The sequence below is a fragment of the Neophocaena asiaeorientalis genome, unplaced genomic scaffold (genome assembly GCF_003031525.2).
Source record: "Neophocaena asiaeorientalis asiaeorientalis breed wild unplaced genomic scaffold, Neophocaena_asiaeorientalis_V1.1 scaffold77, whole genome shotgun sequence".
Classification (NCBI taxonomy): Eukaryota; Metazoa; Chordata; class Mammalia; order Artiodactyla; family Phocoenidae; genus Neophocaena; species Neophocaena asiaeorientalis.
In genome coordinates this window covers 8,299,270-8,316,166 of record NW_020174645.1, presented here as the reverse complement: position 1 = coordinate 8,316,166, position 16,897 = coordinate 8,299,270, and the positions used below count along the sequence as shown (strand labels likewise).

At 42.8% G+C, this 16,897-nt stretch overlaps 1 protein-coding gene across 4 annotated transcripts in view; it reads right to left on the bottom strand.

Moving 5' to 3' along the window:
* Positions 1-16,897, bottom strand: part of CIT (citron rho-interacting serine/threonine kinase) — a 168,507-nt gene that overhangs the window by 110,294 nt on the left and 41,316 nt on the right. For all 4 annotated transcript variants that reach the window (XM_024758531.1, XM_024758532.1, XM_024758529.1 and 1 more), the window contains exon 9: positions 16,352-16,505. In XM_024758531.1, the coding sequence (XP_024614299.1) occupies positions 16,352-16,505 (154 nt within the window). The remainder of the gene's footprint in view (positions 1-16,351; positions 16,506-16,897) is intronic.

The window sequence follows — 16,897 nt, the reverse complement described above, 5'->3', positions numbered from 1 at the left end:
CTGAGGCAGCAATATGATCGCACTTATCTACATGATGAAGACAGAACTGCAAAACAAGTGAAGAGGAGGCTGTTTGTGTCGTTTAGAGGTCAAGATGAGGCTGTGAAAAGTGGAGAGTGTGTAAACAGAATGATGGCCATCGTGTGTTGCCGATGGGGATACACTGAGTTTTGTGTGTTCCTGTGTCATGGAGGTGATTGAATCTCGAGAGTTAGTTAAAAGATGTCTTCACGGGCTGGAGTGGGAATGAGTGCTACTTTAGAAAAGCCAGGGAACAGTAGCCCAAGAAAGCTGTGGGTAATGAGGCTGGGAAGTAAATGCAAGTGAAATCCTGGCTGGACCTTGAAGGGGGGAAATCCTAGATTGGATTGACAGAAGGGATTATTAGAGAGCGTTTAAGAGTGCTGGGCTGGTGTGAGTGCCTGAGACTGATAAGATCACTTCAACAGTGATGGTAGAAAGAGGTCGATGCTAGGAACTGCTAAAGGACAAGTCTACAATAGTTAACATGACAAATTCTATACTAAGGAAGTGATAACAGAAAGGGAGAGGACGTGGATTAACATGAGGCATGGCACAAAATGTGACAACTGATGCAAGAGCAGAGATTTTAGGAATATCAATGACCGACTCTTACAATAGGAACAACTGCACGAGAAAAAGGTTGCAATAGAAAAAGCGAGATATACAACGTCGGAGATCTCATGGGAATGAACCAAGAGAATAAATTAGGGGAAAGGCAAGTAGAGCTAGCTACTAAATACATATAAGTAATTGAGCCCATGAGAACAGATTATATCTCCTGAGCCTCATGCAAGCCCTTGACTTTCTCCCCTCCGCGTAGGAAGTGGGCAGATATAACTTGTCCAAACAGCCCACTGTATATGAAATGCAAAAAGAAGACAAATCGGATCCAGTTTCCAATAGACTTGAGTAAACAAAAAATTATCCCACGTCTTTGCTTCCCAAAAGAGCCATAAAAAGACTTTAAGGTAATGTTGATTTGGCTGGTGATCAATTTTCACAATGGTGTCTCCAAAGGAATAAGGAAGTTTTAGCATTACTAAAGGATGCTTCCATCCATCAATCTCAAGGATGCCAGGGCTTGGCTGCCAACAACTAAGCAGGTTTCCTCTCTGGGGGCAGATACAAAATCTCGATGGAGTTGTGTGCTGTCTGAATCTCGCCATTCTCAAAAGTCATGTTTCTACAGGCTGCTTAATACAGAGTTTTTGGTAAACTACTTATGTTTTCCCACAGAATTATACTTTTAGGGATGCTTCCTCTCAATTCTGGATAACACTTCCACCAGCCTTCTAACGTCATAGCGTCACTTTGTTTTTCCCCCCTCCCTTTTGGTCTAGGTAAACAGCGACCTGGGAAACACCTACATAGGATGGAAACACTCAAAGAGAATCTTTTCAAACTGCAACTAGTCATGACCGTATTTCTCTGCAAAGCTGGGTGTGGATACATCCAGTGTGGGGCGCAGGTGGAGGCCCTCAGAGCACACTTGAACAATAGTTCATGGGCTTCCGTTTCCCGGGACCTGCTCACTCTAGACCCCAACAACTTTCCCTTCCAGCACCTTCCCCCTTGAATTACCTACACTTAAGGACACATCAGATTAGATTCATTCTTTTCTACCTTCAAGACCTCTGTGGTATCCTTTCCTCCAACATTTGCGGGGGTGGGGGGGGTTGTTTTTTTCCTCCAACATTTTTTAAATTTAAGTTTTTATTATGAAAATTTTCGCATGCACCAAAGTGGTACGGGAGTAAAATGAACTCCTGCATGCCTCAACAGCTTGTAACATTCTCGTTTCATATCATCCCCACCCCTATTTTATTTGCACGTGCGCCGATTATTAAAAGCAAACCCCAAAATAGCAAGTTATCAAAGAAACAACAAAAAATTATTTTCCACAGGGGAAGAAAGATATGTTTCATGTGAAAAGTACCATCCAAGTGCTGAATGGAAAGAATACAAAGACCTAGGTATACAGCTCTAAACAGTTCCTAAAAAAAATAAAAATTAAAATTAAAAAAAAAAAAAACTACAATAAAAACAAGCAAACAGGGCTTCCCTGGTTGCACAGTGGTTAAGAATCTGCCTGCCAATGCAAGTGACACGGGTTCGAGCCCTGGTTGGGGAAGATCCCACATGCTGCGGAGCAACTAAGCCCGTGCGCCACAACTACTGAGCCTACGCTCTAGAGCCCACGTGCCACAACTACTGAGCCTGCGCTCTAGAGCCCGCATGCCACAACTACTGAAGCCCAGGTGCCTAGAGCCCGTGCTCCAGAACAAGAGAAGCCACCACAATGAGAAGCCCGCGCACTGCAAGGAAGAGTAGCCCCTGCTCGCCACAACTAGAGAAAGCCCATGCACAGGAATGAAGACCCAACGTGGCCAAAAATAAATAAATAAATAAATTAAAAAAAAAAAAAAAAAAAGCAAATACATGTATTTGTACATGCTAGATGGAGCACAAGGTAAAAGAATAAAGATATCCATAGCTAACTCATACACAATGCTCATAAAAAGCAATGATGAAACAGTCACTCATTCATCAAAAAATTATAATGGAGCAACTATGATTTTTCAGTCATGGTTCCAGGTGCTTGAAATGTATCTATGAAGAAAACAGAAAAAATGTTCCTACCTGTTCTCTACCATCGATCATTTTGAACCTAAGTGCCAATGGCTAAATGAGCATTCAAGTGACAGGGTAAAATAAATATCTTTTTAACATTCAGAGATTCAAGAGATTTATCAACCACAGACTAAGTTGAAAGAATTATTAGAATATATATTCAGATGAATAAAAACGTAAAACCCCCCCCCCACCAAAAAAGCAAACCCCAGACGTCATAATTTCACCCACAGTTACTGCAGCAGATATCCCTAACTTAGGGTTTCTCAACTGTGGCACCACCGACATCCAGATTACAGAATGCTTTGTTGTAGAGGGCTGCCATGTGTATGGTAGGGTGTTTAGCAGCATCCCTGACCTCTACCCACTAGATATACCAATGCCACTGCAAGTCATGGCAACCAAAAATGCCTCCAGACACTGCCAAATTGCCTCCAGTTAAGAACCACTGCTCTAACAGATAAGGACTTTTTAAAAACCATGACCATAATACCTTCATCACACCCCAAAAATTAACAGTAACTCCTTAACATTATCTAATACCATGTTTTTGTTCAACTTTCTCCAGTTGTCCCCATAACATCTCTTTACACTTGATTTGTCTGACTCAGAATCCAACCAAGGTTCATACACTGATTTAGTTGGTATGTCTCAATCTATAATCACTGACTTTTTTTTTAATAGTATTTATTGGTTTAAGAAACTGGATCACAATGTCCCTGTAGAATTTCCCACATTCTGGACTTGGTTGATTGTATCCTTGTGACATCATTTAACACATTTCTCTGTCCCCCATGTTTCCTGGAAACTGGCAGTTAAAGCCAGGGCCATCGGTACACTCATATTCAACTTCTCTTGATGAGAATACTCCCCAGGATGTGTTGCCTACTTAGTAGTCCATGACATTAGAGGGCACACATGTCTGCTTGTCTTTCTTTGTGTGATGTTAAGAATGATCCATGGGGTCCAGTGAGATCAGCCTGGTCGCTCCCCCATGAGGCTCCCTCCCATCTTTCACTACATATCTCAGCAACCATGGATGATCACTGCCTAGAATCATTATTTTATTGAGGGCTGAAAAATGGTGGTTTTCTAATTTCGTCATTCTTTCTACGTCTATTAGCACATTAACAACTTGGTTACCCTGGAATATAGTTCAAATATGAAGGTGGGATAAATGCTTGGTCCTTTCCCTATACTTAGCAACATTCAGAGTACTGAGGTGGGTGGGGCCTTAGCAACCGCCAGAAGCGACCAATGAGACTTCTTTTTTCAGTTGCCACTATGAACGAGTGAATTTTCATATATGTCATGGCTTTCAAGCCACTGCAGTCTTTATGATGCTTATGTTGTCCCATCTTCGGCCAGGAGAAGCCCCTCTACTAGACACTCTTCTCATAAAAGTCAACTCAGATTCTATTTTAGCTTTGGGGGCTACTTTCCAGTTTACAGGGATGGGAAAAACACCACCCACCACCATCAGCCCCTAAGGAAGAAGCAAAGAGACAAATGTGAGGATATTCTATAAGAATACGACCTGGCTTCTTTGTCAAGTCAATGGCGTGGGGAAAAAAATTATATATATATATATATATATATACAGAATTTTTTAATTTAAAAAAATGTAAAAATGGAAGCCTATCTCCACAGCTAACTATACTCCAAGTTATGAGTGCCTTTAAATCCACCTGCTGGAGGGTTGGCAAGATGTGGAGCAACTGGATTTCTCCCACACTGTCGGCGGGAATGTAAAATGACACAACCACTTAGGAAAGTTTGGCAGTTTCTTAAAAAGTGAAGCATACACCTACCATATGATCTGGCCATTCTAATCCTAGAGACTTACCCAAGAGACATGAATGCACATGTCCACAGACTTGCTCATAGAAGCTACATTTCAAAGAAACAACTCAAATGTCTATCAGCAGATGAATGGATAAACAAAATGTGGTATATCCATACAATGAACTATGACACATGCTATAACATGGATGAATCTCAGAACAATGATGCTGAACGAAAGAAACCAGGCTAAATAAGAACATATTCTATGACTCAACTTATATAACGTTTAGAAAATACAAACTAAACTACAGGGAAAGGGAATTCCCTGGTGGTCCAGTGGTTAGGACTCTGTGCTTTCACTCCATGCTTTCCCCAAATGAGGGACCAGGTTCGATCCCTGGTTGGGGAACTAAGGTCCCGCAAGCCATGCAACGCAGCCAAAAAAATTTAAAAATTAAATAAAATAAAGTACAGTGAGAGAAGGCACAGTCATTGCCTGAGGTGACAGTGGGGGGAGGGTGGTAGGGAAGGGTTACAAAGGGGCACAAAGAAACTTTAGGCGGTGATGGTTGTTCATTATCCTGAGTGTGGTGATTTTTTCACAGGTATATACATATGTCAAAACTTAAACTGTGCACCTGAAATACATGTGCTTATTGTCGACCTATTATTTCTCAATAAAGCTGCTTCCAACCATTGGGACGGGAGAATATTTTGTCCCCAATCGTTTCCTGGTCTAAGGAGCTGCCACTCAGGCTCCTTCACCCCATGAATGAACACATCTAGTCTCACCCCTTGACTCACTCCTAACCTAGGGAAGGAGGAACTCATCTGACTCAGCAGAGCTGGGCATTTATCGGGCTGTTGTACCGGACACAGGGTTACCGTGCCTCAAAAGCAAGAAGCGGGCTCAACGCTTCCTAGGTTACTGCCTACACCCAGGCCCGGTGGGCACTCAGCCAACGGACGGCTCTTGTCCTCCTTACCCACCAGGCGCACTGGGGCAAGGCCTCCCTGTCCCTGAGAGAAGGCCCACCATGCTCCTCTGGTAGGGCGTAAATTTACCGGAGACCCTCATTAAAGGCTTTTGAGCGCCCCCCTTGCCAAGAGTAAAGTGGCTATTTTGGTCCCTGCGTGGCTATCGGTTCTTTGTGTGTGTCCTTTGTTAGAATTTTGAAGGCTAGGAACAGTGGGTCTTGGTCCCCAAACTGCTGATGCTGTGGTTGAATGTTATCCTTTTCTTTCCATCCCCAGGGACCAACAGAGTCGGGCACTCTTTTCTAAAGTGAAGACACTGAAATTTGTTCCCAAACCCTCAGTGGTCATGAGCCACCTGGACCTCCCACTGGTCGTTGTCCAGCTCTGATCTCTCCTGACTCCTGCCAGCCTCCCTCTTTAGTTCTGTCCGAACTCTGCCCTCGGAAAATGAGCGTAAATGCAATCGCCGCACTTCACAGAATTGACTGGAAAGCTGGCTGTCGAATAGAGTCCCAGATGTTTAATATAATGTTGAATCTTTAGCCAAATCATTTCCATGTTTCCTGGAAAACCTTCCAAGCAAGTGAGAATTGAAGGGTTGAGGACTCCAATTTACGGGCTCTCTAACAAACCTATTCCCCATTTCCCATCTTCTCCCAGGAAAGGCATGAATTTGCAACATTTAGAAATGATTTTCTGAAGTGGGATTTCGCACTGCAGCACTGGCTTACACTAAGAGGCGCCATAAGACGCGGTCATAGGGAAATCCCCAGGGCACGTATTAGAGGGGTGCACTCCACCACGTCACAAGGGGTCTCATTTTGGGGAACCCCATGTTGAAATTCCTCAGGGCTCAGTACCAGAAAATTGAGTCTTTTCTGAGCACACCATTCTGGATTTTTTTCTCATGGGACTGAAGGTCTTACAACTGTTCGTATTCTCCTTTTTGCTTTGGCTACTAGGAGGCTGAGGATCCCAAATCCGTCCCCGTCTACCAATGTAACAGGAATTTGTTTGTTTTTACCTTTAACCCTGACTCTATTTCCTTACCCTGACACTCCCTTCACCCAGATTTCTCCATTTATTTATTTCTCTCATTTTAGTATTGCAATTATCTCTAAAGTAAGCCATCTCAAGTTATCTTGGAATAAAGGGGAATATTACATATTTTTAACCTCTCTGGAGGTAGCTTCTAAATTCAAACTAGAGGGGGAGATTCTAGAATCCTAATCCATATGCATTTAGCTTTTTTTTTTTTTGGCCCCAATGTGTGGCTTGCAGGATCTTAGTTCCCTGACCAGGGATTGAACCCGGAGCCCCAGCAATGAAAGTGCCAAGTCCTAACCACTGGACCACCAGGAAATTCCCTGCTTTTAGCTCTTTTTAGCCTATTTTCTCTTATCAATAACTTACTCTATAAAATATAAAAATAAAAAAAATTAAAAAGCAGAACAATCCCCAAGAGACATACAAATATCTCCCTGTATATCTCTTAGCCTGTAAGAGCTACTGACCACGTCCCCATTATTCCTTTTTTATGTTTTAGCAGGTGGTGCCCACATGCTCCTGGTCCAGTAAACTGAGTTTCTGCCATCACTATACCATCCCTTTACCCTTCTACTCTCCTCTCCCTCATGCTGATCCCCCAAACACCCCCCAGTTCCCCTTCCTCATTTCCTCCAGCCCCTGAAGTGACTGGGTGGGTGTTGCACAGAGAGATACATTTAAAGGCCAACCCAGGTTAACAGAGAAGTACATCTGCTGTCCTCCTCCAACTAGCTTGGAAATCAAAACACGGCCAGAATCCAACTAGCTTAGAAATCAAAACATGGCAGGTGTGCAACTGCTAGAAACCCCAAAACAAGCAGACCTTTAAAAGGCTGGAAACCAAAACACACACACACACACACACACACACACACACACACACACACACACAATGTACAAGTCACTGAGATAATGCTATTCTAAAAGCAGAACACCAAAAGAAATAAATGAAATATGCATGTCAAAACCATAAGGGGTTTTCATTTGAGAAGAGAGAACCACCCATCAGAACTCAATGTCAGGATGACCAATTCAAAGCATAAACATGGTGGGATTGTACAAAGACTTCTCCTTCATTTATTTCAATGACTCAGGAAAACAGCCTGACAATAAAAACTCCTGAATTCTTAGGAGGCAGTATAACAATGCAGTTGAGTACAGACTATACTGGTGTTTATATTAGCACACAGAATGTCTTGGAAAGTTACACAAGAAATTGACAATAATGGTTCACTTTAGGGAGAGGCACTGGGCATGTGGTGGGAAGGAGACAATTTTTCACTATTTAACCTTCTGTGTTGCTTGAATTTTTTTTTTTTTTTTTATCATGGACTGTACTGTTTTTTCAAATAAATTTTTAAAAAGCAAAGTAAACTTGGGAATTCCCTAGCGGTCCAGTTGTTAGGACGTTCTCACTGCCAAGGGCCTGGGTTCAATCCCTGGTCAGGGAACTAAGATCCCACTAGTTGCACGGCACGGCCCAAAAAAAAGCAAAGTGAATTTGGAGTCAGGGAGACCTGAGTTAGACTCCTACCACTGCCAACTACTGGTTCAACTACTGGCCCTTTGCCAGTGGCTTCATCTCTTTAGGCCTCAGTATCCTCATCTGTACTGTGGGCCCAAATATAGTGTCTGCCTCATAGAGGTTTTAGGAGGAATAAATAGGACAATAATATGCATAGTGTGCTTTGCAGGGCCCCTAGGCACATAGTAGGTACTCAGTAAAGGGCACAGCAATATAATACACACCTAAAAAGTGATAATGAAGGAAATGTAATCCATCATTAATTGAAAATAAATATGGTTATACCGATTACCTTGTAATAACCTATGATAGAACATAATCTGCAAAAATACTGAATCACTATGCTGTACACCTGAAACCAACACAACATTGCAAACCAAAATATACTTCAATTAAAAAGAAAAAAAGTAAATATGGGACAAGAGTAATGGTGGGGGCAGGGGGTAGAAGGCATACAAATGCCTTTTATACAACCAACTATTTGCTATCAGCAGGAGGAGATTAAGTTAAACCACCATCTCGAAAGATATGAAGGATGTACAGTCCGTCTGAAAGAAAAGCTTTAAATTCATCAAAAGCAGAGCCTAAAATCCAGCATTTCCAAGCAGTTCCACCCACCCGGGGAAGTCCTTAGCCAAAAAGCGGTCTCCCCTTACCCTGAGCCCAGTGGAAAAAATAAGGAGAACCCAGCCAAGATGCGCCAAGAAACTCTAAGGCTGACAGATCTCGTTTTCTCCTTTTGCAGGGCTTCACAAATGCTACACACAGAAATTTTACTCCTAGGGATCTTACTGAAGTACAGCTTCTGACTCAGCAGGTCTGGGGTGGAGGGGAGCCTGAGTCTCTGCATCTCTAACAAGCTCCCAGGTGATATCGGTGATGCTGATGCCACTGGTCCATGGACCACACTCAGTGAAGCAGGGTCCCCCTGACCCCAGACTACAGTTCCACTGCTGGTTAGCAATGGCAGTCTTGAGTGAGTCTGATTACTGTGATATTCTCTCTCCTGGTAACTATCTGACCAATTCTTCTAAAACAATGGTTCTCAACTAGGAGCGGCTGTACCACCGAAGGGACACTGGTAAATTTTGGGTTGCCACAGGGGGCAGAGTGCTACTGGCATCTGTGGGTGCTGCTAAACATCCTACAATTCACAGGACAGTCCCTGAACAAATAATTACCTGGTCCTCAATGTCAACAGTGTCGAGGTTGAGAAACTACATAACCTAGAATAAACAGAAAACATGAATCAAGTCCTCTCAATTCACCTTGAGACTATAAATCACAATTTTAGAAGTGAGGACTTCCCTGTGGCGCAGTGGTTAAGTGTCCACCAGCCAATGCAGGGGACACGAGTTTGAGCCCTGGTCCGGGAAGATCCCACATGCCACAGAGCAACAAAGCCCGTTCACCACATCTACTGAGCCTGCGCTCTAGAGCCCATGCGCAACAACTACTGAGCCTGCATGCCACAACTACTGAAGCCCACGTGCCTAGAGCCTGTGCTCCACGAGAAGCCACCGCAATGAGAAGCACGTGCACCACAACAAAGAGTAGTCCCCACTCGCAGCAACTAGAGGAAGCCCGTGCGCAGCAACGAAGACCCAGTGCAGCCAAAAATAAATAACTAAAATAGAAAGAAAGAAAGAAAGAAAACAGCTTTACAAAAAAAAATTTTAGAAGTGAGTCATCGATCCAACGTGGTCCTTTCCCAGGCTAGATCTGAGGCATGGGGAGGGTAATAGATTAGCAGAAAGAAGGGGATGCTGTATATGGGGAAGGGGTCACTGGGTCACAGTCTACATTTTGTTTAAGATCAAGCATATGTGGTTCAGTAAGCCAGTGGGTGACCTACTAAGCATTCAACTTTCTACTTTTTTGGTTTTTTGGCCACACCACACAGCTTGCAGGATCTTAGTTCCCCAACCAGTGATTGAACCTGGGCCCACAGCAGTGAAAGTGCAGAGTCCTAACCACTGGACCACCAGGGAATTCCCAAAATTCCTACCATTATGTGGTATGGCAATTTAAACAGGACTACAGCTCTATTTAAGCAAGGGGCCTATAACTTAGACTGTAAGTTCCCTGAAAGCAGGGGTGTATCCAAAGTTATTCATCAATAGAGCTACAGCACCTAACACAGCACATAGCACTTAGCACTTAGCATGTAGCACTCAGATATCATGAAGAATCTTGTAGATTCAAAATTGCTACAAATTCCAAATGTGCTTGAACAGACACAGAGACTAAAGAGCGGTTTATTATTTGTCATCAACACAAACATGATTAATAACAATTATTTACGCTAAGGCATGCATGGTATTGCTCTAAGAGCACGGGCTCTATCTAGAACCACCCAGACCTCAACCCAAATCTAGACCCTCTCTCTCACTTGATGTATGACCTGGGACAAGTTACCACAGTGTACATATCTGTAGAATGGGTACAATAATTCTTACCTCTGAATTGTTTTGAAGTAACATAGCATAATATACTTAAATACTTGGTGGTTGTCACCGAACAGTTGCTACTTAACCTATCAGACTGAAGGACTGAAATAAAACACCCAGTGAGTCTCACGGTGCTGATTTCCACACGCAACAATAAGTGAGAATTTCACCCGAGGCTAGGAAGCCATAGAATCCCTTTCCTTTAAACCAAAGGCCATCATCCCTCAGGTTTATAGAGCGATCACAGGGTTGTGCATCTGCGGTTTCACTACAGCCATTCGGGGGCCAGGTAGTGAATAATGATCAACGACAAAGGAACCTCTTCAGCAGGGGAAAATCTCAAGGCAGATCAGCACACGACCACCACTGAGTCACTACCGGATGGAAATGAAACGTACTCTCTGTAACAAACGCTAAGGACCTGGAAACTCAAGAGTGATTTTGCAAGAACTGTGCCTTTCTGAGAACAGTGAAAGGAAGATGATTCAAGAGAAGAAGGCCGAGTCATAAGCAACAGACAAAACAAGTTCTCTAGAGCATTAGCCATAGATGCTCTAGGAAACAATCTACAATCAACACTCTCATTAAGCGTTTCTCACTGTCAAGACTTAGCTGGTTTGGATGAAAGGTGCAAGCGTGCTGGTTCCGTTGACGTCACTATGCCTTTGGGGGAAGACATTTAGAAAGATGTGAGTAGAAGGGCACACCTGACAGTAAAACTCTCCCATTGACACGAACAGGTGCATGATGCCAGGAAAGGTAGGCATAACCCCAAAGGCACGAAAGAGGGGGTCTGATTGGCTTCAACTTTCCAGAAGCCCAGAAAATCAGGCGGGGGGTACAATCAGACTCCTGCCCAACATCTGAAACATCGCTGGAATTGCACAGCTCGGGGCAGCTAGTATCCTTAAGAGGCCCCTACTAAAACCTGGAAAGCAGCCTTGAAATAATAGTAATAAGCAGCTAAAAACTCAACTTTACATCTGATCACATGAGGCTGGGAATGAAACATCAGGGTAATAGGTGCACGGTAACCCATGAGAGTGGCAGTAACTCATCAGAGAGCTCTTGACTTGTTGGGAGAATAAACACTCCTGAACTAGGTCAGATTCCTAATTCAGGCGGTGTTGCCCACAGCAACTCCAAGTGGCCGGACCCAAGAAGGTGCAGATGCCCCATCTGACCTCAGGGGTCAAAGCCAAGGCATGTCCTAGTTTCTCCCAGTAGCCACTCCCAATTCTGTCACTCATGAACTTGCCCAGACCCTTCTTAAATTGCATTTATATATCCTGCCAGGCCCACCTCTTGAGATAATGAGTTTTAGAAGACTATTACCTGTTGTGTTAAGCACTACTTCCTTTCATTGGTTACAACAAGAAAAAGAAGAATTAGCGGTGAAATAGCAGAAAGGCTAATGTTGCTTTCATCAAGGGACAATCTCGTGTGTGGAAATATGCAACAGCCTGGAACCACAAGGCATCTGAGCAGCAACTAGGAACTCGGGAAACCTAATGACTTCAAGTGCTTTGGTTGATGAGAGTCACTCAATGTGTGTGAGAGAAACAGGACTAAACAAAGGCATAATTTCTGTTAAGAGTTACCTAGTAGAAAATAGCTCAAATGGCATGGAGTCCAGCAATGTTTTCAATCACAAACCCTGAGTTGATTGCAAATACACAAGGATCAGAGGTTGGTGGAAAGCAGTAAAATCTGCTAGGAGACACTGAAAATGAATACCATAGCACTCTGTGCAGTCAGGGATGCCATGGAACCTCCAGGAAAAGGCCCTACCAATCCTCAGTGGGCATGGAGCTCCCACCCACTGGCTGAGCCACACTAAGCATCTCAGCCATGATAAGTCATATCTACTGCATACATTCTAATTGCAATATGGTACCCTGGGTTGATTCCTGGAACAGAAAAGGGACATGTGTGGGGAAACTGGAATGAAGTCGAAGTTTAATTAATAGTTATATATTAATGCTAATCCTATTTTGACAAATGTGGTATTGTTATGTAGGATGCTAACATTAAGAGAAACTGGGAGAAGCGTATGTGGGAACTCTCTGTACTATCTTTGCAACTTTTCTATAAATTTGATATTATTCCAAAGTAAAACGTTTACTTAAACTGCAAGAAATTGGGAGTTCCCTGATGGTCCAGTGGTTAGGACTCAGCGCTTTCACTACTGGGGGCCTGGGTTCAACCTCTGGTCAGGGAACTAAGATCCTGCAAGCTGCATAATGCGGCCAAGAAATAAAAATTAAAATAATCAATTAATTCATCTTAGAAAGAGAATAAATTACAAGAAATTTTCTTTAAGGCAAACATATTTCATGACTCTTCTGAACCACTATATTAGGACTTATATTTTAAAAACCATCAAGAGGGACTTCCCTGGTGGTGCAGTGGTTAAGAAGCCACCTGCCAATGCAGGGGACATGGGTTTGAGCCCTGGTCCGGGAAGATCCCACATGCTGCGGAGCAACTAAGCCCATGTGCCACAACTACTGAGCCTGCACTCTAGAGCCCATGAGCCACAACTACTGAGCCCACATGCCACAACTACTGAAGCCCACGCACCTAGAGCCTGTGCTCCGCAACAAGAGAAGACACCACAACGAGAAGCCTGCCCACCGCAACGAAGAGTAGCCCCCGCTCGCCACAACTAGAGAAAGCCCGTGCGCAGCAACGAAGACCCAACACAGCCAAAAGTAAATAAATAAAATAAATTTATTAAAAAAAAAACACCAAGAGTTTCTGTTAGAGTTTTAGAATCAGGATTCAAGGCAAAAGACATGAAAAGACATTTTTCTAAAGAAGACATACAAATGACCAACAGGTATATGAAAAGGTGGTCAACATCCCTAATCATCAGGGAAATGCAAATCAGAACCACAATGAGATATCACTTCATACCTGTTAGGATAGCTATCGTCAAAAAGTAAGAGATAAGGGGCTTCCCTGGTGGCGCAGTGGTTGAGAGTCCACCTGCCGATGCAGGGGACACGGGTTCGTGCCCTGGTCCAGGAAGATCCCACATGCCGCAGAGCGGCTAGGCCCGTGAGCCATGGCCACTGAGCCTGCGCGTCCGGAGCCTGTGCTCCGCAACGGGAGAGGCCACAACAGTGAGAAGCCCGCGTACCACAAAAAAAAAAAAAAAGATAAGAGATAATCACTATTGGCAAGGATGTAGAGAAAAGGGACTCCTCGTGCACTGTTGGTAGTAATATAAATTGGTGCAGCCACTATGGAAACAGTATAGACGTTGCTCAGAAAACTAAAAATAGAGCTATCATGTGATCCAGGAACCCGTCTTCTGCGTATACACCCAAAGAAAATGAAATCAGTACTTCAAAGAGTTATCTGTGCTCTCACGTTCATGACAGCATTATTCACAGTAGCCAAGATATGGAAACAACCTAAGTGTCCATCAGTGGACGAATGGATTATTTACATATGTGTGATGGAATATTACTCAGCCTTAAAAAAAAAAAGGGAAATCCTGCCATTTGCAACAATATGGATGAACCTGGAGGTCATGGTGCAAAGGGCAATATGACAGGCACGGAAAGAAAAAAAACTACATGATCTCACTCATACGTGGAATCTAAAAAAGTTGAATACATAGAAGCACAGAGTAGAAAGATGGTTACTAGGGGTGGGGAGGTGGGGGAAATGGGGAGATTCTGGTCAAAGAGTACAAAGTTGGAGTGATGTAGGATGAACAAGTCCTAGAGATCTAATGTACAGTGTGATGACTGCACTTAATAATACTGTAGTGAATACTGAAAATTTGTTAAGAGAGCAGATTTCAGGTGCTCTCTCATAAAAGAAAGAAAGAAAGAAAAAATAAAGGGAGGGAGGGAAAGAGAGAGAGAGAGAAGGAGGGAAAGAGAGAGAGAAAAGGAGGGAGGGAGGGAGGAAACTGTTAATTAGCTTCACTGTAGCAATCAATCATTCCACCATTATGTATGTGTATCAAATCACTATGTTGTACACCTTAAATATATACAATTTTCATTTTAAAAAATAAGTTTAAAAAAAGAATCTGGATGAGAATTCCCTCATATGAACTGGGTGTGGGAGGGGGAGAAACACGTGTTAAAGGTAAGGAAAAACTAAGTGGATATTTATCAGGATACGGAAACATTAAGCAGGACCACAGGAGACATGGTGAGTCAAGTGTGGAGGCAACAAGTGTGAAGATGACCAAGACGGCAGTGACTCATCCCAGAGTCATCTCATCCCAGTGATAACCACGACCTTCCACAAGATGGGCCTCATGATGGACAGCAGGGGCCACGCTCTGTGCCAACACATATCCTCCCTGGGCACTATGTATTATAATTTACAGAACAGTACTTACCCTCGTAAGCCCAACAAGCCTAAAACCAATACACAGCCTGAGAGGAAAAGACTAGAACGAAATCTGAGAATTCTGACATGATACCAAAAACATCATCAAGGTTTACCAAAATACAGAATAAAGTTACCTGTGTAATTAATCACCGTTCACTGACTTACTAGAGTGAAGATACATTATTAGACACCATCGGCAAGGGCAGGCATAAAGAAATGAACTTTCTTATTCAAGAAGATTACAGAGATAAGGTTAGGCCAGAAAAGATTAAGTATCTGAGCAGCATCAAAAAGAAACTGTTTCAAATCTTTCCAAAAGCAAAAAAGGAAGACCACACTGAAAACATATTGCTGTGGGAATTTCGGAATTCCCTGACGGTCTGTGGTCCTGTAGGACTCGGTGCTTTCCCTGCTGAGGGTGCAGGTTCAATCCCTGGTCAGGATATAACGAATATCCCACAAGCCACTCGGCGCAGCCAGAAAAAAACAAAAAACATATTGCTGGTTAAAAGCTCTGAACCTTGGAGATCTGGGGGTTGGTGCCTAAAGATTTGAAAAATACAGTGATGTCGCTCACGGAAGAAAAAAAAAATGCCAAGAGCAATTTATGGAAATACAGCCTACTTAAATATTTTGGCAGGGGGTCAGAGAAACCATCAAAATGGACAATACTGCCTGTTAACCCAACTCATACATTCCAGCTGAAGGTACAAGAGGTTATAATTACAATGCAGCTCCAACTACAAGCCTGGTTTTGACACCTAGAAATGGATTCCATTTCCCTATCAGGAGGGAAATCACTAAAAATCAAACACTCAACCAGGCCAACTGCTTTCCTACAGACCCTAATCTACGCTAATCGCTGGGTCAGGTCATTAGATCACATTCAATCAACAACACATCCAAGAATAAAAAGGTTGGAAAAAAACCACCAATTTGTAAAACACCAAGCATTTTGCATTTGTTGATAATAAATCAGGTCTTTGTTTTTAATGAATTTAGTTTGCACTAATTGATAACAAAGCGATGTATGAATGAATCCACTGTGCATGTACATTATAGGTTTTACATGCTTGTGAGCAAAGACAAATATTTTAGAGGGAAACAAACGAACACAGCAAGGCATTCATGGCTTTAGGGCAGGCTTGGCCGTTAGCAGAGCAACCCTGGCACTTTGCCTAATCTGAGTCTTTTTCCTATTCTTGTGAACGAAATAGTTAGGTCCACTCTTCTTCTGGGAAGAAATTCTGTCAAACCAAGTGACAACCTTCACTCTCTATCAATCTGTACCTCTAACGTACTGAGGGGTAATAATCCAAAGGCCACATAAACACAGAGTTTGATTAAGTGACCCAGTTCTGTGTCAACAATGTTAAAGAAGACTTATTACTAAAGACAGCTACATCATTACCCTTTTCTACTCCTATAAGTAATTAAAACCCTTACTTATATAATTTATACCAGCTTCTGTGGGCCAGAGTAATTTCAGATCATTCTTAAGCGTTTCTTAATCCTAACACTGGAATTGAAGGAACACGGCTCTACTTACAGTTTCGAATGTCACTCCAGTCGATTTTAGAGAAGAAAGGATGACAGCAAAGGCCTTCAAACTTCAGTCTCTCTTTCTGGCCACACAACAAACTTTGGATCAGATCAAGTAATTCACTGCTAACTTTGGGATCATCTGGAAACTTCAAAAACCGCTATTTCAAAAAAAAATAATAATTATTATTCCCTTAGCAAATTCAGCTTCTCATGTCTCCAAGTTAAAAAAGTAATTCTCGTATATGCAAGTTTCTTTCTTTTTTTTTTTAAGAAGGAAGTTTTATGCCCTCTTAACTTGGGACCAAAGGCATGTTCCCAAAATAAACAGCCTATTCATATCAATAGGCCTAGCTCCCTTGCAAGGAATACCCTTCATAACTTGATCTCTGTACCTACCCTCTCCCATCTCATCTAGCTACACTCCCCACCTCGCTGTTTGCCAACCAACAATAATGAGCTATTTAAAGCTGTCTGAACAAATCACTCTGTCCTCTCTGCCCAGAAGGCCCTCCCCAACCTCAGCCCCTCTTCCCTGCCTACCTCCCGGCCT